General features: G+C 25.3%; 1 protein-coding gene across 3 annotated transcripts; it reads left to right on the top strand.

The window, feature by feature from the left end:
• The first annotated feature begins 1,251 nt into the window (after window positions 1-1,251).
• On the top strand, window positions 1,252-25,744 carry LOC130666586 (putative uncharacterized protein DDB_G0291812). 3 transcript variants are annotated; one of them, XM_057467705.1, is made up of 3 exons: window positions 1,252-1,811; window positions 1,876-2,403; window positions 21,506-25,743. In XM_057467705.1, the coding sequence occupies exon 3, from the start codon at window positions 21,587-21,589 to the stop codon at window positions 24,236-24,238; it is 2,652 nt and encodes an 883-aa protein (XP_057323688.1). In that variant the 5' UTR covers window positions 1,252-1,811; window positions 1,876-2,403; window positions 21,506-21,586; the 3' UTR covers window positions 24,239-25,743. The 3 variants fall into 3 exon arrangements, with proteins under 3 accessions (XP_057323688.1, XP_057323690.1, XP_057323689.1); XM_057467707.1 differs by lacking the exon at window positions 1,876-2,403 and having other exon boundaries at window positions 21,506-25,744; XM_057467706.1 differs by lacking the exons at window positions 1,252-1,811; window positions 1,876-2,403 and adding an exon at window positions 14,468-14,774 and having other exon boundaries at window positions 21,506-25,744.
• Window position 25,745: the final 1 nt, after the last annotated feature.

Here is a 25,745-nt window from a genome sequence, read left to right as displayed (position 1 = left end):
AGAGCAAGTGCATTGAAAATGTCCAGTTGTCCATTTTTTCGCTAGACATTTACAAAGGGTTGAACCCCGTGCATTCATCGGTCTAAGCCCTTACATTTCCATTTATGCATTGTTCAATATACCAACAATTTTCGTTCAGTAACAACCCTAATCTAGTAGGGTGGCTTTGTGTCTCAAGGGAATTTTCCTACTAAAATTCATCCCGTAAATCAGTAGATCCCTATATTTATATTCTCCCTTAAATTTATCATTTTTTTCTTTTCTTTATTCTTAATATCAAATCATCCATATTATCTCATACCACTAGGGAGTGTGTTATATTATCAGCCCACTAACCACTGGTTACACTAATTGTCTTATCATTTTACAACTAACTACATATATATCTACATGTAGATATCACTTTTTTATCTCTATCTCTGCTATCTTTTTCTCAGTCTTACAATTATATGTTCTTATTACATTACTTATTATTATTTAATTCATTAAAATATTTCATCACAAAATTTGTTTTTTTTTAATCAATAATTTATTGTAATTTTTAAAAATAAAAAATAAATATTTATATCCAATAATATATATTTTAAAATAATTAATGGTTTTTTTATTGACTCTACATTTATGATAATTGATATGATATATTACGACAATTTACTGGTCGAGTAAGCAATAATAATGATGACTTCCGCATGAACTACATAAAAAGTATCATCATGTAAGCAGCATCTAAACATACTAATATATAAGAAGTAACATAACACTAGAGTGTTGAGAAAAATAAGATGAGGGGTTGGATGCCAGTTCTATGGGAGCTGGTAATAAGATAAATCTATTGCCTTCATGACCACTGAGTGTGTGATGAGAAAAAAAAGTTTTAATGAGTAAAAAGGTGATAGAAAATGAGTTAAGGGAACCTGGGAAATAAAAGAAAGAAAATGACAATAGAAAAAATAACAGGATTTAGAAATTGACTTTATGTTAGGATTTAAATACGGTAGATCTTGGATGTTGTCCTAGACCTCCTAGACGAGAGTTACTATTCTATTGTGATGTTTATACATGTTTCTTAAAAGTCTTTTGGAGTATGTATATATTTGAGTCATAATAAAGTTAAGAGAGAGAAAGAGACAGAGAGAGGGAGAGAGCAGGGAAAGAGAGAAAGATCGAGGAAGGGGCAACAGCAATGAGTGAGAGATATTGAAAATGTGTAAGAGAGATACACACTCGTCGGCTTTACTCGAGAACTCGATTGTACACCGAAGAAACGGCAGTCGCCACTCGACGCCCGCTACGAACGGAAAGAAAATTGTACGCAAACGCGAGGAGAACGACTTTGAAATTACAGAGCTGGCTTATCGCTATTGCATTTTCATATTTTATTTTTTAAAAATTTTATTTGATTGTTGATATTTACAAATTTTAGTTTGTTTTTTTTTTAATTTACCGGTAAAAAAAAAAATTTTAGTATTTTTATTTTTAGTGCCACGTTTTTATTTTTGTGAAGGTGTAAAGTGAAAGGGAATAGCCATAAAACTTTTTTTGGAGTAGTTTTTTTTAGAGAAATTTAAAAAAGTAAAAGTAAGAGAAGAGATTAAGGACAAGGGAACTTTTAAGATTTTTTTTTTTTTTAAATACATATAATAAATTTAATAAAATTGTGGACTTGATTTAATAAAAAAAAGTAAAAGCGCTAAAAAAATGAATCAAAATTTATTGGAGTTGATTATTTTTTAAACAAGGAAATTAAAAAACGCGGAACTCTGTTTTTGTGATAAAAAAAAAAAAACAATAATAATAAACAATACGAATTGGTAAGAAAACAAAATTAAATATTTAAATTATCAATATATATTTATTTATTATTGATAATTGTAGTATATGTTTAAGACGAAATGTCAAAGGAGATACTGAAAGACAATTGGATTGAGAGGCGAGAAGTGCATGGATATTTTAATGAAAATAAATCATTAGATTGCAAGTAGATTTATTAAAACTTACTTATCGTCATATATTTATATATTTAGTGATACATATACACTTCTGTACATTTTAAAATATAAAAGTGAATTAATAACTTATTGTATTACATTACTGTCGTTGCATGTGTATGTTGACTGTTGGATGTCATCTTGTCATAACATTTAAAAATTAAACTCCAATGTGCTACTCAGCTCTTTGTAATTATTATTGGTACTAATAAATGAATAGATAATATATCTGTATATTGGTTAAGTGTGAAAAAATAAATAGTTTCTTTTCGCAACGTGACTTGTTTTGTTTATGTGAAAGTGGTGGCTAAATATGTAATTGTAATAGTGATTTAAATCTATTGATGGATATTTATTTTTTTCCACTGGATTCAATTCTGTGGTTTAAAATTTTATTTTCAAATATTTTTTAATGGTAAGTTTATTTATTTTTTATTATTGAATGTTTTCATGTTTTGTCATTAAAAATTTGCTGAATATTTTATTTTAAATAAACTTTAATACATAATTGTTTCTGTGAATTTATTAATTATAAAAAATAAATGTAACGTTTATTGTATTATGATTTTCATCGATTTAATTAAATTTAATTTAAAATAACGTCAAAATAGACAATAATTTTATTTGAATTTAAAAAAAAAAAATTTTGTATTCAAACATAAAAATTAGTACGCGGAAAAAAATAAGGCTTGAAAATTTATCATTTACGAAGTATATTTGTGACTTGAAATTAATATTTATCTACAAACTTTGAACCAGGATCATAATTTATTAAAAAACGATAAACATTTGTATAAAAATTAAAAATATATTAATTTATAATTCGGTATACTTTAATTAATAAGTATTATTTATTTTATTCTTGTACATTAGATTATTTTTCGTTAATAAATAAATGATATTTTCTATGAATTATCAGTAAATTTATGGTTAATGTACTATAATTTATAAAATAAGGATTAGAAATTTTTAAAATTCTTTCTGTAGAAAATTGGTAATGGAAACATCAATTTTTTTCTTCACAATAAGTATCAATAATTTAATTGTTGTATATCTTTAATTAATTAGCGTTTGCTACTGAATTATAAATTTATATCGAAAGAAATAATATTTATTTACTTTTGAAATTGTAAATCTACAAAAATTAGTAATCTACTTTTACATTAAGTTACAGGTCAATACTAATTATTGATAATAAACTCTACACATACACTACTTTTTACTACTTTACATTCATTTTTAATATTGTTTATCCGTATAATATCTCTGCGATTTTATTAATATTTTGTCGATAAAAATAATTCGTATAAACAAACAACTAATGATCAAATTTCATCATGCGAAAGATTATCATCACAAGCAGCATCATAATTATCTAAGATGATATAAAGTTACCATTAGATCTTTAATAAAATAAAATTAGATATAACATGCGTAAGAATGACCGATAATTTGTTTGTTCTTGACCCTACTCTCTTAAACACTGTCTTTATCATCCACACATGGAAATATATGAATCAGTCGTAATAATTATAAAATTATAATTACAAAATAATTTCTAATTCGACATGGCATCGGTACTACTAAAAACAAATTAATATAAATTATTTAAATAAAATTAAATATTTTAGTAGGCCGGTAATTTTAATTATTCTTTGATCCAATTATTAGCCTCCAATGAAGATAAAGCTCTCCTTCGTTCTTGTGTATAATAGAGTAAGTAGAATAAGAGTTTATAAACTTATAGAGTACACATAGGGGTTGTTCATTTAATAATTAATCAGTCCACGGAGTGATTGGTTTAACTGGATTACCGAGATAGAAAGCGTAACACACCGCACACGCGTTTGTAATTAATTTTACACAGATTCTCTCACTTCTCATCGCTTATCCATTAGCTATTCATCAGGATTATTATCTATATGTATGTCTATACAGACAAAAGATCATATATCTATATATTTTACATATTAACGCATAACAGGATATAGTCAATGTATATATATATACACTGCGGTCTTTTGTTAACACTAAAGCTCGCATAATATTATCGTGTGTATAGTATTTTGGTGAATGAATAGAAAGAGATTAATTAGCGTCAAGTAGTTAATTTAAACCTATTTGAGTTTAAATGGAAATTAATTTAAATTTGTCCATGGCACACTTATTATACACTGTAAAAAATTGGGAGCAAATTCAGAGTAATTATGAATTTTATTTCAATCTGAATTCACTCCTTCACTCAGAGTTCCGGAGTTTTAGAAAAAATCACTCCGAATACGAAGTAGACGGGGAGTGTTTTTCCAGTGGAGTGATTTCGGAGTGATCAAGCTTTTATTTAAATCTGCATTCACTCCGATTTGTCGTTTTATTATTCAAATAAACTCCCTCTAGGAATTAATTTCACTTTGAACGAACGAATTCAGTTGAAAATTTTGTATTCTTGTGTATGAAAATTCAATGGTTAAATATTTTGTGTCAATTATTTGATACCATCAAGTGTGAATATAACTAACGTTGAATGTTTTATCTGATCTCAACAAGTTTTAAACCTGTATTATTGTTTGACATATGATCTCTGTGTTAAATTTAACACAAATTTTTCAACTGTGTACTATTTTACGTTAAATAAATACACAGTCATCCGCTCCGCATTCACTCCGGATTTAACCCACGTTTACTTCCCAAATTTTTTACAATGTATATTTGGTTAATAATTATTTCTATTAATTTTACAAATTATTATTTAATTAGATTATCAATTATAATGTAACACGAAATTATTTAATGGTTTATATTGTCAACAATCGGGAGTGAATTCAAAATGAATATAATTTTATTTTAGTCTGTAATCACTCCGTCACTTGAAGTTTCGAAGTTTTAAAAAAAATCACTCCGGAGTTTAAATGATCAAATAAACTGCTCTTCGGAGTGAATTCCGGGTTAGATGAATAAATAATCATCCGTTCCGAATTCATTCTGGATTTAATCCGCGCCTTTACTCCAAAAATTTTACAGTGTAATAACAATAATCATAATAATAATAATCATCATCATATTTATTTATTGATTTTGTAATTATTTTACATGATTAATTTATTTAATATAATATTTAAAATGAATAATTTAGAATAATTTATATCGAGACTAGTAATTGGCTACTTTTAATAACTTTTATTTTTTTTAGTAATTACAAAATAAACTATTAGTTTATTTTATATTTAAATAAAAAATATATAATGATTTGTATTGAATCCGGTAAAAAAAATAGGATGAAATAAAATTGAGATCAAAGTATTTCTACGAATGTTATCCGTACTAATGGACTTCATGATGTATCTTTGCTTCATGAAGTATATATATAAAAAATTGAAGCAGTATGTTGTACATACTAGTTCTATTCGTTTTACTTAACTTTTTACCTTATACTTTAAGTGTACATTCGTTCTATTCGCTACCTGCTGGTAAAGCTGTTGGTGCTATTCCATCACATCAGTATAAGTAACCACGGCACGGACTTTGCTCACGCGGTCACGTTGCGCGCGCGCGGCTGCGCTAAATGTCAGGTGCACTATACAACATTGCGTGTATATTTACCCAGCCTCCTTTGTAATAATATTGTCGTGAGAATTTTCATAGTAAAACCATTTACAGATTTTTATTTTTATGAATTTATTTTTTTTTGTCTTCTTATGGTAACACAACAACGTAATAATCTCAAACTCACATGTACAAATTCTTATTAAATTGAATCATGTTTGTTTATTTATATTTATTGACTGGAATTTATTTCAATGCAATATTTGAAAATTATTCGTTTATTACTATTTTTTTTTTATTTAACAGATACATGTCAATAAAACTAAAAAATATTTATTCGCGACACTTTCTAACGACATTCAAGAATCTATAGTGTCCTGATACATGAATCTGTACTCTCTCTCTTGAGAATTCAAAAGAAGCCGCAATGAACGAGAGAGTTTTTTAAATTAACTTTTGTACATGTATGTATGATATTACTATAATCATGTTGTAGTGTAATATATATATTTATAAAAGATTAGTTTGTGATGGTTTAATCGTAGTATATATATGATAACCACCTGTTTCATCTCATGTTGTCCGTAACTACGATATAAGAGGAAAGTGTATCCTATACATATATATTACATATATAGAAATAATTGTATTTGTATGGCAAGTGGGTCGGCTGTCACACCTTCTTCAAACTGCTCATTTACCGATGTACCAAATATACAATCGTTATCATTATCATTATCATATTTAAAAAATATAAAACTTTGTAATATATTCGCTCTTGTTTTCATAAGGTTTCAAAGCATTACGTATAAAAAATTTATAAATAGAATATTAAATATGTAAAATAATATAAATAACTATACACAAATATATAATTGGATATTATTATATAAATTTAATTTAAACTTAAAATAATAAAAATAAATTATTTAAAATATTAACATTATTTGAAAGCGACTTTAATTAAAAATTTAATAAACAAGTTTTTTTTGTGTCTTTTAGTTTTATAAAAAATAAAAATAAATGTTTATTTGGTATAATAAAATGGATAAAATATTTTTTTATTAAAACGTCTGTCGAACTCACGATTTCCAATTTAATTCACTTCATATTTCGTTAGTTGTTTTATATTTACCTCTCGTTTGTAGTTTTTTGAAAGGTCAATGAACTAACAAATAATAACTGATATTTTTATTGTAATTATTTTTAATACATGAATATTGTTGTTGATAAAGTGTTCAATAACTTGACAAAAAACCTAATTATAAATTTTTATTTTGAATAAAAATTCAATTTAAGATTCTAGGTACTTGACTTATAAATGATTACGTATTGTATTTAGTTTATTTATAGTATCGTACATTGTGTGTACGAATAATACATAATAAAATAATTAAGTTAGTCAATTAGAGATAAAGACATTAAATTATTTAATGCGCATGCACTTTACTCTATATGTATGCGTATTTATTTTATTACTTCATAACCAAAGAGATAGTTATCACGTGTTTTTATTTATTTGTTTTTTTTTCTGTAGTCACGCGAGAGTTATTTTAAAACATATGTGCCGCATAAAGTAATTAACAAAGATTTAAATATAAGAATTAAGATGACGATAATGATACTTGTAATTATTAAGAAAAGTATATTTAAATGACATATATATCTATATATATGTAAGGAAGTAATTTTAAATTACGGTAAATTTTTAACACGAGTCTGTAGTCATTTTTTCTCATCATTATTATTATTTTTTGAGCATAACAATGATATTTTGGACCATACTCTTTTTTATTTTTTTAAACATTAATGTCCCGTTTAGTATCTGGTGAGTTATATATGTTATGTGTTAATTATTGTTACTGTACCATCAAGAGTAAAAAATATTTTTATTTTTAGCTGAAAAATAAATACTTTTTTAAAGTTAATTATTAACAATCTTTTATATTAATTAATAAATAATTTTGATAATTAAATTTTATTGGAAATAAAATTCATTTTTGAACTAAATTTTATTTTCTAATGAAGATTTCGATGTAATTATATGAAAATCGGCTATTGTTTAATTAAAATATACTAAATTATTAAAATATTTAAATTAATAAATATTGATTTGAAGATACAATTTATTAATTAGTACTGTTTACATAATAATAATAATCATAGTAACTAACAACCTACAGTGACTACGTGACTTGCCGAGTATTACTGCCAAATTTATAAAAAATGATTTGAATTTAACTGTTTATTAAAATCTCTACTGTGAAAGCAATTCTAGAATCTTCTGTTTATTTCTATTATCATTGAAATTTAATGAGACAAATATGATTAACTCGCAACGTTATTGATTTCGATGACTGTATAATCATGGGATTCTTGAAAAAAAATCTACACACGGTCAAATTTTGTTTTATTATTCGTTTAATATATTTTTTTCACTGATAACAAATTAAATTTTTTTAATTTTTATCATGATAGAAGACATGGCATAGACTAAATTTTCTTCATGTTCTCTTACTTAAATGTATAATAGTTATATATATTCAGTCATAATTAGTAACAGAATAATTAAAATATTAATTTATTTGAAGAAAATAAATGTGATTGACTTTTTTTCCCGTGTAATTTAAATGTAAATCGAATATTATAGATAAATTGATTTATCTAGAAATTTAGCAATAAAAAAGAGTTCAAACCATGAGAAGGCACAAATTCGAGTCAATACCTTTTTAACGATACCAAATTTGATAACTGATTCTATCATATAGATTCGGCTGGAACAAAATTTTCCTTATTCTCTTAATAATACAGATAACAATATAGATAATAATAATAATAATTTTAAAAAATTTTAATTAGTTGACCGAATATGGCTATCCTAAAATCTCATTTTTAAATATCTGAATTATAAAATATTTATTTTTTAAAATAAAAATTATTATAAAACGAAAAATCAAAAGAAGGTAAAATAAATGAAATTTTTTTAACATTTCGGTTACATCTTTTAACTAAATCGACCGATTTAATAATTCTTTCAGCAACTAAAAGTCTTCATGGAGACCAAATTTAATGAAGGGTTGAAGAAGTTTAATATGAGATACAAAAAAAAAAAAAACCACATCCGCAATTATTTTAAAAATATTATTTTAATCTCGTCAATTATCTGATCGATATAAAAATTGAATGAGATCTATATCTTGATAAATAGTGATTATTGCGAAGAAAATTAAAATCAGTCGATTGGTTCGAAAAAATCGTTTATAAAATTTATTTTATTGTTCTATATTTATTAAATTAATTAATGATAATGTAATTCAGCAATCGAAGGAAATTATAAAGAATTGTATTTGTATAATTTTCCGATTAATTAAGTTGATAAGTTAACGACTTATTAAAATATTTGAATACATTTTTTTCGTATTTTATGTTTATAAAAACTTAATAAAATATTTAATCTGCTGAATTAAAAAAATTAATTAACTTCAGATCTTACGTCTTATAAATCTTAATTAGGAAATTTACAAACTCAAAATTCTGTTTTTGAATTTTAAGCTAAGAAAATTTTAAATTTTTATTTAAAAAAAAAGTTTTGACTTATAAATTGTTTATATAAACGAAACAATATAAGAAACACTATAAATAAATTTAAATTATTCAATGAACGTTGTAATGAGCATTGAATCAAGATTAGCAAATATGAATTTCTCCTCATCCTTTCAATGTCATAAAGAATAAAAAAAAAATTTCATTGTGAGCATGGAATTACCGTCAAGAAATTATAAAAGAGAATTTCATGACCAAGGTCTCTGTTGTGTAATCATTGATTTTTTTTTTTTTTATTATTATTATTTGAAAACAATTATAACCGAGTATAATAACTAAACAACAATGTACACAATCAAAAAAATAATCAAACTGGAAAATATTATTAAATAATGTACAGAAAAATTTTCATAATTTACTCAAAAATAAATAATAATTAAAATTAATAATCATTAGAATTAAAATGAAATTGCATAATCGTTCATAATTAAAAAATTAGTTCAAAATATTTATAGAAAAATTCCATATATATATTATATATTATATATAAATTTTTTTTTTTAATACATATGTGTATTTATTATACAGTACATATAAAGAAAAGTCGTTCGTGTAAGGTTGGGAATTACCTGAGGTTACACAACGTAAATATTTCCGGTTGTCTGCGGCCAGTAAGTGTGTCTTCAAGTCACTTGTCAAACCATAAACTCTATATGATATACCTATTTTTTTTTAAATATATATATTACATACCTTTACATATACATAGTAAACACACGATTTTAATTAATTTTCCCATTCTGTATTATTACATGCGTATATAACATATATATAAACTATAAAGAATTATTTTATTATATATAATTAAATCAATCCATATATTGTGCTTCTCAGTATAATTAGACAAAGAAAAAAGTAATAATACATTTTAATTGGGATGTTAAAAAGGGTTGATATTATTTTTTTCTATAATAATTAATATGATTCATATCCTGTGAATCAACTTTAGTTTTTTTTTTTTTTTAACATCTGATCTATATTATTTTCATTCATAAGAACGATAAATAATTATTAATTCGTAATTAATTAATTAATATATAATAATTTGTCCTTTAAATGTTGGAGATAAAATATTGCACGAGTTTACCTGAACTCTGTGTCCGTTAGTCTAGCAAGTTTCAAAGTGGGTTGCTATAATGAGATCGACGATTTTGTATGAGTATATATACGATTCTATATATGTGTCACTTCGGTAAAAAAAACACTCAACAAAAAGTTTGTAAAAGTTTTTTTTTTTTTTCTAAATCTAATTTCACTCTGCGTGATATGTTTACTAATCAATCAATTAATTAATTAACTATTAATTTATTTATTATTGTTATTGTTATTACCGTATATATATTCAAGTTAAATACTTTTACTTTCAACATTATCGGCTTGAATGAAAAGGTAACGGAATACGAATCACTAATGAAATTGCTTAAGAATAATTATAACATTTTTTTTATTCTCCATAAAAATAATAATTAAAACAAAACTTAAAAATTATAGTTTTATTAATTTCAAAATTGAATTAATTTATAAGAATGAATTTTAAAAAGGAGCGTACGTAAGTGGGCCAGCGACTGGGTCAGTGTCAAACCTTGATATAGTTTTTTTAAATTTTCTTTCAATTAAAAAAATATTGAATTTTTTTTTTTTTTTAGTAAATTAATTCCTTTGTAAGTAAATTATTAATTTAAATAAATATATAAATTTATAATTTATCATAAATTTGATGACCTTTTAGTCGGTGAAAATGTCACGATAAAATAAAGTATTAAATAGTCTTTAAGATTTATATACATATAGAATATTCGAATATTTTTCTCATCATCAATATCATTACTCTCAATCTCACTATTCTTTAAATTAATCTGTAAACGTCGCTTAAAGTTCAAGTAAATCTTAAAAGATCTTGTCGTTTAATAAGCAAGGTGGTCTGGTGGCCTTAGGCTGTCGGTCACTGACACTGTTTCACGAGACACACAATTTAACTGGGGCCTTACAAGCCTTATAGGCCTCACTTTATACTCATCACATGACCAATGAAAAATATACGATTTAATAAAACTCAATTCAATTTAAAATTACAGGCTTATTACTTGCTAAGAAAATACCCATTCTCATAACGACGATGTAACAATATATGTCTGTATATATGTGTGTATTTGTGCTCGTGATGATAACATTATTTTAATTTATATATAAGAAAGCATAATATTGTTAAAGATTGAGGTGGGAAATATATTGTGCGAAAGAGAACTTACGGGTTAACAATCGGGTCAATTCCTCGTTTTAAAAACCAGTTGAACATACACAAGAACACACACGTGATGATGTTGATGCTTATTATTATGATAGTGATACTGATCAAGATTATTATTATTTTTATTAATATTATTATTATTAATGTGATGATGATGATCCATTCTCTTTAGAACTGCCTTTACGGTCAATTTAGTTCGTCAAACATCGATCGACTTATCATGTTAAATAATTTATAGTAAAAAAATATTTATTTTGACAACTTTTTTCACGTCAGTTGATATATATTTTTGTTTCACTTTATTAATTGACTAATGTCAATTTATGTGAAAGCATATTCATTTTTAGAGCTTTGTTCCTCTATTAATTAAAAAATAAAGTATAAAATATTATTTATTTATGGATTTTTAGTTTAAGATAAATTAGTATAATATATTACAAAGTTAGCTTAATTTTTTATTGTACGATGCTTGAGTTATGTAAAATATAATTAATAGATTTAAATATGTATGCATATTTAATGCCAATGTACGAGGGATACATGATGATGCCAGTAGAGGAGAGAATACAAAATTTAAGTTGAGAGTAAATAGTCTATATTACAATACATACTACCAAAGAGAAACTAGAAATAATCTCCAACGACCTGGGTACGTCGACGTCAACGATCGTACCGAAGAGATATGGATGGCAAGGGGCGAAAATATATTTTGACCCGCGGGCCATCTTGCTTTAGTCCGGGTTTTAGCGACCAAAAATGCCATGTTCATGTGTACATATATAAACATACAAACTGACACGTGCGTCAATGTATATATTTGTCTGCGACATTAATTAAACTTGTAATTAATTAAAGACCTAGCGCTAAAATATTTAATAACGACATTTATAAATAAGAAAAATAAAATAAATACACGCAGCGAATTATATAGAAAAAATTACCCGAAAATTTTAGATGATGGTTTGACAAGTTACTATTCTAAAAAATTCTACATGTTCTAGTAAATTTTAATAAAAGCTTATTAAAATATACTCTGAAACATAAGTACTTTTACTATACCACGTAGTAATATTTCTGACTTATCAAAAAATTGATTACTTTTTTTTAATATTTACAATAAAAAAGAATTTAAAAAAATTCGTGCAATGGGAAACTTATCAAACTTTCAACGTTAAAATTCCAACTTTTCTGAAACTATATACTATACAGCATGGTAATTTTATCAAAAATATTTCAAATTCGAGTTTGTTCGGTAATATTCGGCTCTTTTCGTTTATTCCAGTACTGATAGGTTAGAATGGTTAGAATGAAGTATAATTACGGGACGTATTAATACATAAGCAAGCATCTCTGTGTATATTATCTTATGAATTTTCTTTCGTATTATAATTACAAATATGTATTTGAATGTTTATGAAATTTTGGATAAATTTAGTAGATGGGCTATTTTTATTATTGTTAACGGCGATGTATTGAAATCAATAGGTTATAATTTACTTTACAAAAGGAGCATGCTTATATTTTGTTGTTACTAAGTAATTGAATCTACATTGATCTATGAATGCAAGCGATTCATTTTTTTTTAACTTTCTTTTAATGATAAGTTTTTTTAAATTTATTATTTATGACTATTTTACCAAATATTATAATTTTAAATAATTAATTTTGATGCAGCTGGTAAAAATTTCCAAATTAAATTTTATCCGTTGCTTTGTCAAAATTAAATTCTATCAGTGGATATTAAAAATTTCCACTTTGTCGTTAATTTTCACTATAACTCCATACTGCTATGTCTTCATGTTGCTATTATCATAGTAATTTTTCTACAAATTTTTCACTTAAAAATCCGACGAAATTATCTTAGTGTATTGTTTTGTTATTCGCAAGTATTTAACAAATTTATTTGTAAATTATTTCTTAAATATTCTGATGAATGTAAACATTATTGTTGTTGTTATACAACATGTTTTTCTAAAAAAGTTTGCGCATATCACGGCCATATGAAATGTGTGCCCAACAGTCTGGAAAGTTTTGGCACTGACCCAAAATATTTATACGACGATCGTGCGTATTTTATATATGCCTATCTTCAAATTTACAACAGTATCTTTGAATTGTTTTTAATTCATCAACTTTGTTTTACATTAAAACAATATTTTTTATTTTTACATTAAGTAGATATGATACACATAAGAACAGATGCTTTTACTTATTTAAGTCTTGAGTTCTATTTCAGTTGAAAATTTTTGCGCCGAAAAAAAATTTTTTTAAATTGTATATAGACATATTATTTAAAATTAATATAAAAACGTACGAAAATACTTATTTTTATAAAGACCGGAAATATTCCGTTATCACAGCGATTGCATGTCACATATTCTTCCGCTTTCTGTTTATTTAATAAAAACACGGAAAATAATGATATTATATTCATCATTAAATTATATAATTAATTAATAAGTTAATCATTAAAAAAATTATTTTAATTCTGTTTTATAATTAATATAAATCCCGATTGAATTAAAATGATATTACACTAACCAGAAATAAGTGGTTATATGTAATTATAAATATGTAAATAATTAAAAAGAAAGCCACAATATGTATAAGTTACAAGACAAACTCTATCAGAGCATGTCCATATGAGTGGCATTTATTTTTTTAATATTCTTGTTATTATATTATACAGTTTACGTGGAATTAAAATACGTTAACATTAATAACCGTATAACCGTCAAATACTCATTTTAATATTTATTAAATATATATTTTAATATTCAAATAAAATATAATAAATTGATAATAAATGTAAAGAGTTCACAAGAGATTTACCGAGTCATCTTAAAAGAATGTTTTTGTCAGTAAGAAGCCATTGCTCCCAACATTAATCTCATTATATAAAAAAAAGAAGCCGGTTTGACATTTTTCAAAAAAAAATTGAAACTCCGGATTTTCAAAAAACATTTCGATAAAATAATATTTTTTATTATCTTATAATTTTTAAATTTGGTAAAAAAAATAATTAATTAAATTTTTTATTACCAAGATCTTAAGAGTGAAGTAAATAGCAAAGACAAGAGTAAAAAAAATGAAGGAATGAGAGAGAAAGAGTATGGACAGGGAAAAATCGAAGAAAGCCTTGACGCACGACTGGACAAGGATCGAAGGTCTTTCTAGCACGTGTATAATATAATCCAAGACCTGCTGAGAACGAGTCTATACAAAGGGAGTAAAATAAATATAAAAATAAAGTAATAAAATAAAGTTTAATAAAATGAAACCAACAGAAACAACGACAATGGGTTGTCGAACTTGCAGCCAACATTCACCCACTGTAGAATGGAAATTACACTAGGGTATTGCCTTGAATACCTGGATTGTATTACAATATTTAAGTAAGATATAACGCCATCCTCTTCCTTGTACGTTTTAACATAAAAATAAATAAATTATTATTATTTTTAAAATAATAAAAATACAAGTACAGCGGTATTACACTCAAAGAAAACGAATGGAGTATCAGTAAAAAAAAAAAAAAAAAAAAAAAACTCGCTTGCTAAATATAAACTCCAGGCACACGTTTAGATATTCTTATTTTTTTTTATTTATAAAAAAAAATGTCAGATAAAAAAAATTATTTACACGAGAAGTTAAAAAGAAAATATTAATAACATAAATTAACTTATTTTTCAACTATATATTAATTTAATATTACGTAATAGTCATAATGTCGAGGTTAAATCTAAACAAAGAATAATTTATTTATTATAATTTAGAAAAAAATTTTTCACTTAAAAAAAGTTATATTTTGGAAGAGTTGACTATTTAAAAGCAAGTGGGTAAAAAATATGAGTTTAATGTATATTGAAAATAATAATAAATGTAGTAGAGTGTTTGGAGTCGCGAGGGAGATGAAAAGAAAAAGAGAGAGCGATTGAGCCGTGAAGGACGAAAGTGAATTGAGAGACGAGGTTGGAGTGCCTTGGGGCATCTGCGTTTGCTTTTCTCCCTGCTGCTGTAGTAGTATCACTCGTTCAAACTATTCCAGTACCCAGTACCCAGTACACAGCCTAGTAAAGTAGACGGTATATCTATATATAACTTGGTAGGGTCTAGTATATAGACAGAATGCCCTGAAGGATCATCTCATGTCGTCCTTATGGTTCCATGTGCTTTAACCAACTACATTTTAACCACACCGACAATGACGACCACGTAAATTCACATAACGGCACCAAAAGTTTCACCACGAAACTTGCATTAACATCAGTTATTTTTTATACTACACACTACTGAATTATATATACCCTCTTTTTTATAAAACTTTTTGATGATTCTCCAACAAAAGTTTCCAACTATACTTGAGTATTTTTTTAAATTATTAAAATGTCTCGCGGTGTTGAGCAAATACGTGATATTTAAATTAATTTCCAAGTTTTCGAAAAAATAATAAAAAATTTCAACAATAATATTTAGTTATGAAAAAAAAAAAATATCAAAGATCATTAAAGACAAAGTTATGAATCAAAACATGAGGATAAAGATGAAAGGGCCAAAAGATAGAGGATGCTACTGCTGATGATGGTGTGGAGAATATATAGAGCGTAGTTTGTAACTATGGATAGTGTAGGCAAAACAAGGTAATATGAGAGCTTCCGGCAGACAATTTAAACTTCAAAGTAGTCTATGCCTTTCTCCCTTCTATATCATTCTATTCATATGAGTATATACATATAGATAGTAGTGATATAAGTAGTGGTAAAATGTAACGCCTGCGGAGATTAGCAAAATAAGCTCGAGAAGTTTCGTGGGAGCTTTTTGGGATACGCATAAGTTTATTCATGCAGTTTAACTAGTTCACACTATGTGTGTGTTTTACAATGTGTATGTAACTATCTTTTATAGTGAACTCAGCTCATCGTCGATGATAGTTGGCTTGGTCTAGTACCTAGTATACCCTATTAATGTTATAAAGTTTATAAAGACAAGATGGTATGATAGGAGCTTGTAGATGAGACGAGAGACAGTTAGAAAAGGGACACTGGCACACGGCCAAACGAGCCGCAAACGTGCTCTGGAATTCTCTTTGCGGAAACTGCTGTCTCTGCTGATCCTGAACGCTAAACTACTTCAGTAGTTTCTCATTCTCTTTCTCATTATATAAATTATACATGTTACTATGACCCGATCAAGTAGTATCGATTTTATCACGATAACTATTATTTCTTTCTCTTAAATTGAATCTTCTTTTATTTATTTCTTTCCTTGTGTGATAGATCAACTTTGTCGCATCTGCTGTTATATTATTGATAATATAATATAATATGACAGTATTACATATACTTGACACTTAAAGCTACAATTTGCTTTTTTTATATTCGCTGATGTAAGACCATTTTTCTCTGAGTCACAGCATGTTGAAAATCGCTTAAAAATTGTGAATTTTTTTTATATCCTTATTATTAACGTTAGTAGTTAAAAAACTGCGTCGAATGTCACCTTGAACGTCAAAATTGGTTCATTATTTCTAAAGATATTGCTGGTATAAAATAAAAAAAAACAACGATTTACTTGATTATTTATTTTTGTTATTGTTCAATTACTTGAATTTTCGTAATGAAAGGCGCGACATTACTATTTTCGAGCTTGAAGAACGCAAAAATGCATTAACAATAGTATTTTCGAGCTCAAAAGGTAAAAAAAAGCTGGAAGATTGAGGGCTAGCCCGCAGGATCAGGCGGTTTTCAGAGTTGTTTTTTTGTTATACAACATAACTTCTATAATTTAATCAATAAACACTTAATATATTTAAATTTAATAAAAAATCATTCTTAGAATGGACTAAATAAATTTTTTTTTTATGGAAAGTATCGGTTTTGTTTTATATTTTTTTAGCGTTGATTGACCTCATCATTCTCAGAATTATACGATTATTATTATTATTATTATTTTTATTTTTATTTTTCTTTCTCTCATCGAGTATAGCCAAAGGCTAAAGCAAAAAAAGTTACAGGTATATACGACCTACACCTACAGGTTTTGAAAGGAAGAAAAAAAAAACGGGCAAAAAAATTTTTCTTCAACTTTCTAACTATATTGACTCTTCCTCATCTCTCGTCGTCCTTAATCCGCAGATATAATATTAAATATATATAAAATGTAAAAAAAAAAAAAATTTAGAAGGTCAAAGATCACCTACACTTCTAGCGCAACTGCAACTTTTATCGTTAAGGTAAACAGTTTTTTACCGCTAAAAAAATTTCGACATTTTATTAATAAAAAAAAATAATATTTTTTAGTAAACCTCGAAAATGAATATATATTTTATAAAGAAATTTTTTTTTAGATCAAATAAATTGTAAATTATTATTTAATAATTAACAATGCATCACGGTCATTTGAATGTATAACTCTATTAAAAAAAATAATAATTTATCTGTTTGCATACTTATCAAATGGTCTATCTAATTGAACCATATATCATAAAGTTATGAACGATTAATTTATATATTAATCTTACTTAGCTAAATTAAATTTAAATATTTAAGTTTATTTAGAAATATATTCACTAAAGAAGAAGTGATTAATATGATGGAAAAACTTGAGTAAAAAAAAAAAAACTAAGTAAACATAATGATTAAAAGATGTTGTGATAATTTGATTAGAGGATTAAAATATTAAAAAAATTAATTGCAAATAACAAGTGTAATATATATAATGCAAATACTTTCGAAATACTATGAATGCATAGCTCTGTTCTGTCAATGATATATTTCCGAGTACATAGTAGAGTAATAAGAAAATTCACAGCGATCACAATCCTGTGGAATGCGCTTAGAACTTAAATTTCGAAAGGCTTCTCTTATATTACATATTATATACAATATACACTATGTTCTTACTCTCTTATAACATTGCTATGAATGCTTACGCACGGTTACTGAGCTATATGAGTTACAAGTGTTTCTTTGAATTACATTTAAATTTCTGGTATTCAAAAATACGATATATTTCAATGAAATAATATTTTTTTATTGAAATTTTAGACACGAGTAGGAGCGTAGTAACACGAAAAATAAAAAAAATTATGATAATTTATAAGTAGTGACATTAAAGGCGATATTTAATTAAAAATTTATAAGCCATTTTCGTAAATTTATTGATAAATTAAGATAATTTTATTTAAATTTAAATTTATCAGTGGTATAAATATAAATATTTTCGTATTGTATATCAGTCATTATTTAGACTTCAGACAGTAAAGTGCTCGGAAAAATTTATTTAAAAATGAATTATCAAAAAAATATAACTTTCATTTTCTTTATTTTTTTTATTATTATATATTTTTTAAATGCTGTAGCGATAAATAGAATGCATATTGAAGAATGGAAAAATCATCGTAAAGAATTTAACAAACCTAAATTTTTAACTGATAATCCGAAAGTATGTCAAAGTAATAAAAATAATTATAAAGATAAAAAAAACTAGATCTTTTTAAAAAAATCTATTATTACAATTTAAAATTATCTGATACTAAAAAAGTTAATTACATAGATATTTTGTAAGTGTCTATTTGTTAAAAAAATTTTTAACTTACACTAAAATTAATTACACGTGAATAAGTATTTAATACAACTACTCAACTATTATGTTAGATAAAATATCTGACTTTAAAAAAAAAAGATGAAATATACTAAATTAAATCCAGTATAAGACACGTCTACAAATATGTTACTATTTTAGTTTAATAATTTCAAGCGCAGATAAAGGTAATCTTATATGTACTTTTTAAAATTAATGATTATTTTATGATTAATTATTACTAATTAAAATTATAATTATAGTCTATTTATAAAACATACAATGAAGTTTATTAAGATAAATTGGATAACAATTTTAATGACATTATTGGTCGTCATTAATTCTATAAATGCTGTTCCGTTAAAGACGGAATCAGTTTATGAAGATGATAATAATCAATTGAAACTTCATCGGATTGTTAACGAAAACTACAATAATGCTGAAGATTGCGATGGAAACGTACTAAGTGACAGCTACAAGTGTGTAATTGATCCGAGTTATGTAAAATAAATAATTGAAATATTTTTTAGAATTATATTTACTGCGAGAAAAAAAATTTGAGTCGTAAATCACTTGGATTATTGGCTTATAAATATGTATTGATATTGAAATATGTAATTTAACTTTGTAAAATTTCTGAAAGTTTAAGAAAAAAAATACAATGAAAAATTTAAAATTCTAAACACGTTTATCTGTAATAAATTTTCTTTTTTCCTGCGTGTTTTTCAATGAGCCTCTTTAGAAGAGAAAATACATATTTCGTAAAGTAAGAGGGTTGGGAACAAATATAAAGATCTTACTTCAAATATATGTTCAAATGAGTTATTTTATTTTGAAAATAAAAAAATAAACTTTAAGAAAAAAAAAATATAAGATTAGAATGATTTAGTAATTTAATATTGCAGTTACTCATTACTGATTAGGATTAGTAATTTAAAATCCTTATCAAACAGTGAAAGTTTTAAAAAAATTCTGTGAGTTATAGAGAAACTCAATGAGTCAATGTTTAAGTTTTTTTTTATTTTAACCGTGAAATTTTTATCATCATTTATAAAAAATATATAATGTTGAAATTCGATTTTTTATAATAAAAATTTTTAGAGAATAATAAAATTTATAAATGAGAAGGCATAATTTTATTATCAATTGCGACACTTACTCGATAGTTATATTTTTATTGGATATTTTTTTTTTTAATAATATATCTCTTTTAAAATTAATAAAATAAATAATAGGTTTGTAAGAACTGTATTTACTTACTGCCTTTAAAACGTCGTTAGGTCTATAATAATTTGATATAAAAATAAATCATACAATAAATATAAGAATAAAAGTTAATCAATTAATTTTATTATTTTTAATCAAGTAATATTTATTTTTTGTTACAAACCGTCTTATGTTAATGAATGAGGAAGTTTTTTTTTGTGACCACTAACCCGGAAAGTTACCATATATAACATGATTTTGTTAAAAGATTACATGTATTAAGTGATTTAATTTAATAATTTTATGCGACAAATGAATTCCTCACAGTATTTCTTTTATCTTATATTTATTAATTTATATAATATTTTAAGTTGGTAATGAATTACTTTTCCTTTAAGAACCCAATTTGATTAATAAAAGAAAATTCAAAAGTATTTATATTAAATAATAAAATAATTTATTAATTTTTATTTCAACTATATGTATCTATTAAATTAATTATGGGTATTTTTATGAATTTAAATATGCATTTTTTTATGAAATGTCAAAACGGTTCAATATAAAAAATATTCATGTTATTTTGAAATATGCATATAAAAAAAAAATTGCGAAATTTTTTTTTTTTCTTATTATTAAGAAAAAAAACATAAAACTCTATACTCATATATATAGGTAAGAAAAAATGTAAATTTAGTATAATAAAATTATTTTTCAATGGAATGGTACAACAAAGCATTATTATAAAAATAACTGTATTTTTTCTTTTATGTTAAACCAAATTTAAATAGGAATTTTTATATATTTTATTACGGAATATTTATAAAATTAAAAAATAATAGTTTTATTAAGTAATTAATATTACATTTTATTTTAGTATTATTCATTTTCCTTTTTTCAACCACAGATTTTCAAACGTAATTTAGCAGGAAAAAAATTTTACAAGTACAAAATAATAATCAATTTTTAAACTAAATAATTAAAAAAAATTTAATCTAACATTCCTCACATAAAATCAACTTATTAATATTCTGAAGAATAATAACACCTGTATCGCGCAAACGTCATCAAATGTATAAATTAATGTCTATATATATTAAAGCCTTACTGATAAACTTTATTTACTATTTATATTTAATCGTAACTGATTTTCCCGATAACTTACGAAGAATGCCATACAATATACTATATTAATACGTCATTAGCATAATTTACGGCTATTTAATAAACTTTTCCTATTTTAGACAATAAAATTAATTTTTTTATTTTTTAAGAAATATCATTTTTAAAATTCATGTAATTATGATTACTAACAGAGACCTATTTTATTTTTTTGTTACAGAAATAACTCCAATGTCACGAATGAGCTACCAAAATATTGTAACAAATTAAAAACTATTAACCGTGGAATAATTCAGTCAAGATGTTTTCATCCAGAAAACAAAAAAATAATAGTAGTAAATTAACTTGTTTATTATTTTTAAGTATTTTGAGTTCGAATGTATTATCAGCACCTACAAGTGAACTCAAAAAATCGCCATCAGCATCATCATCAAAAAAGATTAAAAGTTTAGATGACCCTCAACATCCAAGTGAGTTAGCTTGGGGAGCACTATTACTAGTCGATAGCTCTATATTAGATTCACCAAGTCCACCACGTCGTATAACTCCAAAAAGCATTTTTATAGCGCCGCCATTGCAAACTTGCGCTGAAGGTTATCAACCGGATAGTATGAATCGTTGTGTAAAAGATGTTAATATTAACCAAGAAGCATATTTTGACTTTCTGCTTCAGCGATTAAATGCAATGTACGGTAATTTAGGTAATCCTCAACAATCTGATTCATCATCATCATCATCTTCGTCTTCTTCATCTTCATCTAATGGATCTTTAGAACCTTTTCAATTAAACATTCCAATCCTAATAAATTCAAATAAAGAATCATCAAATTTAGATAATACTTCTGAAAAAGCTCCCGTATCAACATTTGATGACAAACGCCCAGAAAATGAAACAAAGAAACAAGAAACAATAATAACAGTTTATGAAATCGAAGATCCAGATAATAATAATAGTAATAACAAAACAAAACCACATAATGATGATAAATCTTCAGAAAATGAACAATTAATTCCTGTTGTAGAAATTGTTGAGACAAATTTAAATGGTTCTGAAATAATTGATTATACAATTCCTATTCAGTTGTACAATGTAACAAATAACACAGATTCGAAAAATAATACAGTTATTTCCAACAAAGAAGAAAATCCATTAAATGAATCATCATCATCAACTCTAGTAGTTCTTTTATCTCCAACAAAATTACTATCAAACATAACGGAAGATTTAAATAAAATAAAAAATCAAAGTCTTGACAAAGACATCGTGAATGTACGAAATACTTCAATGGATGAAGAAATAAATATAAGCCTACCTGAATACACAGTAACAACTACTTTAAGTCCTATTAAAATTTTTCTTAACTCATCAACATCAACACCGTCGTCATCATCATTATCATCAGTATCAACAAACACTAATACGGATTACGAAGATACATCTCAAGTGACAGAGGAAGATCGTGATGTTATTTATAATGATAATGATAATAATAAAGAGGCCATAGATTATAATACAGCTGAGGACCTTGAAGAGCATGATCTTGAAGACCACACGGAAGACTTAGAAGAGTTTACGGAAAGTGATGATGAAATATTAAAGCATAGTGAGGCTGGTATGGCTGTAACGTTACCTTCACGATTTCACACAACATCTTCACTTACTACACTTGATGATCAAAATAACAACGATGATAACGAAAAAATATCAAGTGAGGTTCACATTAATCGTGATTTTATTCGTGAGACTACTTTGGTAGGTCTTAATTACGATAAAAATAATATTTCAACTGTAGTTGACAAAGAAATTCAATCTACAACGCCATTAGATGTTGAATACGATGACAATAATGAAGATATTATGGAAGTAACAACAATTGCGGAAGAAATTCCAGAGTTTGAAACACAATCTTCGGTTTCGCTTGTTGACAAAACTTTTGATTCATTGGATAACATTAACCCGGTAATAACAATTGAGGAAGCTTCACTTACAGGGTTTATTGATAAGAAGACAACAACAACACCTGAAACTACAACAATAAAATCAACAACACCATTTATTGTTTATCCAAGTCAAACTGTTGAAAATATAAATTCCCAGACAGTTAAACCAATTTATCAACCAGATAATACAGAAATAATGACAGCATCTTCATCAAACGCAGCAGAAACAGTTGTACCTGAAGTAGAATCACAAAAACCAATTGTTGTAAAACCTACGGTCGATAAAACACATAAAGAAATATTCATAAATGGTCCAATTACAAAACCAAAAGAAATCGAAACAGCTTCACAAAATAAGCAAACATTTGATTATGATCCGGCTCCACAAGTTTCCAGTTTCAGTAGCCACAATTCAGAAAATAATCCTATTATCAAAACGATAGACGACCAACGAATAGAACTGAACAAAAATCCACTTAACTTCTTTCCCAATAATAATTTTCAATCTTCTTACAATCCTCCAAGAGATTATGTAAGATTTCCGTTGTACGATCAGCCACAAAATCGTCCGAATTACGTAAGATTCCCGTCTGAAGAAGCTAATAGTATTCACACTGATGATTCAAAAGATCGTTATCATAATCATTATCCACCCGGGCAAAATAATCGAATTACGACAACTAAAGTTGGAGGATTCAAACGACCTATATGGCCAATTCCACCGACATGGCGTCTAGATCGTCAACATTTACGAGAGAAATCAGACTCTCCTGATGATGATCAAAAACAAAGTGAAAGTACTCCAATGCTAATGAGATTTTGGAAACGAATGCCATTAATTTTAGATCCCAGTTTAATAAATGATTCTTCTCATCCAACATTTCCACAAACTCCGAGTCAACCTGAGTCTAATGAACGTACGGGGAGATCATATTCTTCACGTAGAATTAATTATTATCAAGAAATGTCACCGCAAGATGTAACACAATCTTTTGCACGTATTCAACGTTAAATCAAACTCGTGTTACAAGGAAGAGTTCTTGACTAGATTCTCTTCTTCTTTTAATCGTATTTTTTTTTTTTTTTTGTAAACTTCCTTGATGAAAGAACATCGCCATGGATAAACAAAGAGGATGGAATCCCTCCGACTCTCTTCGTTATCAACATTGATAATTATCGACTTATCGATTACAAGAAGTGAGCTTGGATTTACGTGGGCTTATAAATACCCATTATGCTGGTTCAAATACATATATTAATTATAATTATTATAATTATATTACGTTTGTCCAGCACGCACATATTTCAAGACTGATAGCACTATTATAGAGAAAAAATGAAAAAAAGAAAATAAATAAATAAATGAATAAAAATAAGTGAGTCCTGAATAAAGCGAGTTGGATAGACGGTGCTTTTTTTTATTTATTAATTCGATTCAATATTTTTATTAAAAATTATTTTAATTCTATGTCCTGAAATTGCCATTCGATATATTAATGATTTATATTAATCAACTACGATAACAACTAATTAAATGTGATTAAAAATACTTGCGCTAAAAAAAAAAATTATGTATGCAAATCTATGAATCAACTCGATCTATTATGAATAAATATAATAATAATAACTAATATATTAAATATATACTATCTATAAAAGAAAAATATTTAAATGTGTATTTAAAAAAAATAATAAAAAAATATATATATAGAATTATGTGTGAATGAATTTGACATTGTGGCCAGTAATTGTTACTGTCTTAATTAATATTATTATTTTAATATATCGATCGCACCGTCTTGAAAGCATTATATCAAAGCCCACTCTTTCCTATATTTGTATCTCAGTATGTCGCCATACATATCTAATTAATTATTATTATTATTATTATTATGTTTAATATATATATAAATGTCAATTTGTGTAAATAATTTCTTTATTCGTTGTCGTAATAAATAAATAAAAATTGTATATATCACGTATTATTAATATTAAATATATTAAAATTAAAAAAATTAATAATAAAACGATTATAGTAATAAGGAATGAAATTATTAGAGTGTTAAGTAGAATTGTATTAAATCGTAATATTGTATTATTATTATTATTATTATTAATATTATTTTATTATTTATATTATAAATTCGAAAAAAGGAAGTGATGGATTATATATACATATATATATATATATATGCACATCATTGTATAACCAATAGGTGGAAATCTGCTTCAAGTAGATACACAATTTTTTTTTTTCATACGATGAACAAATATTAAAAATGATTAATTAAATATTATTTCAATTCTTTTATTTATTAATATCCTTTTTATTATTTATTTACTTTTTTCTTTTTTATAAAAAATTTTTTATTTTAATTTTTATTTACGTTTTATTTAAGATAAGAGACCTATTAAGCGATCAAGATCTAATTTATTCTAGCTGTCAGATTAAAAATATTCAATAACTGAGTTATTGATAATAAAATAATTATTTAAAAATTTAAATTCATTGCGTTGTT

Source organism: Microplitis mediator, chromosome 4 (assembly GCF_029852145.1).
Source record: "Microplitis mediator isolate UGA2020A chromosome 4, iyMicMedi2.1, whole genome shotgun sequence".
Lineage (NCBI taxonomy): Eukaryota > Metazoa > Arthropoda > Insecta > Hymenoptera > Braconidae > Microplitis > Microplitis mediator.
This window is presented reverse-complemented; position numbering and strand designations above follow the sequence as displayed.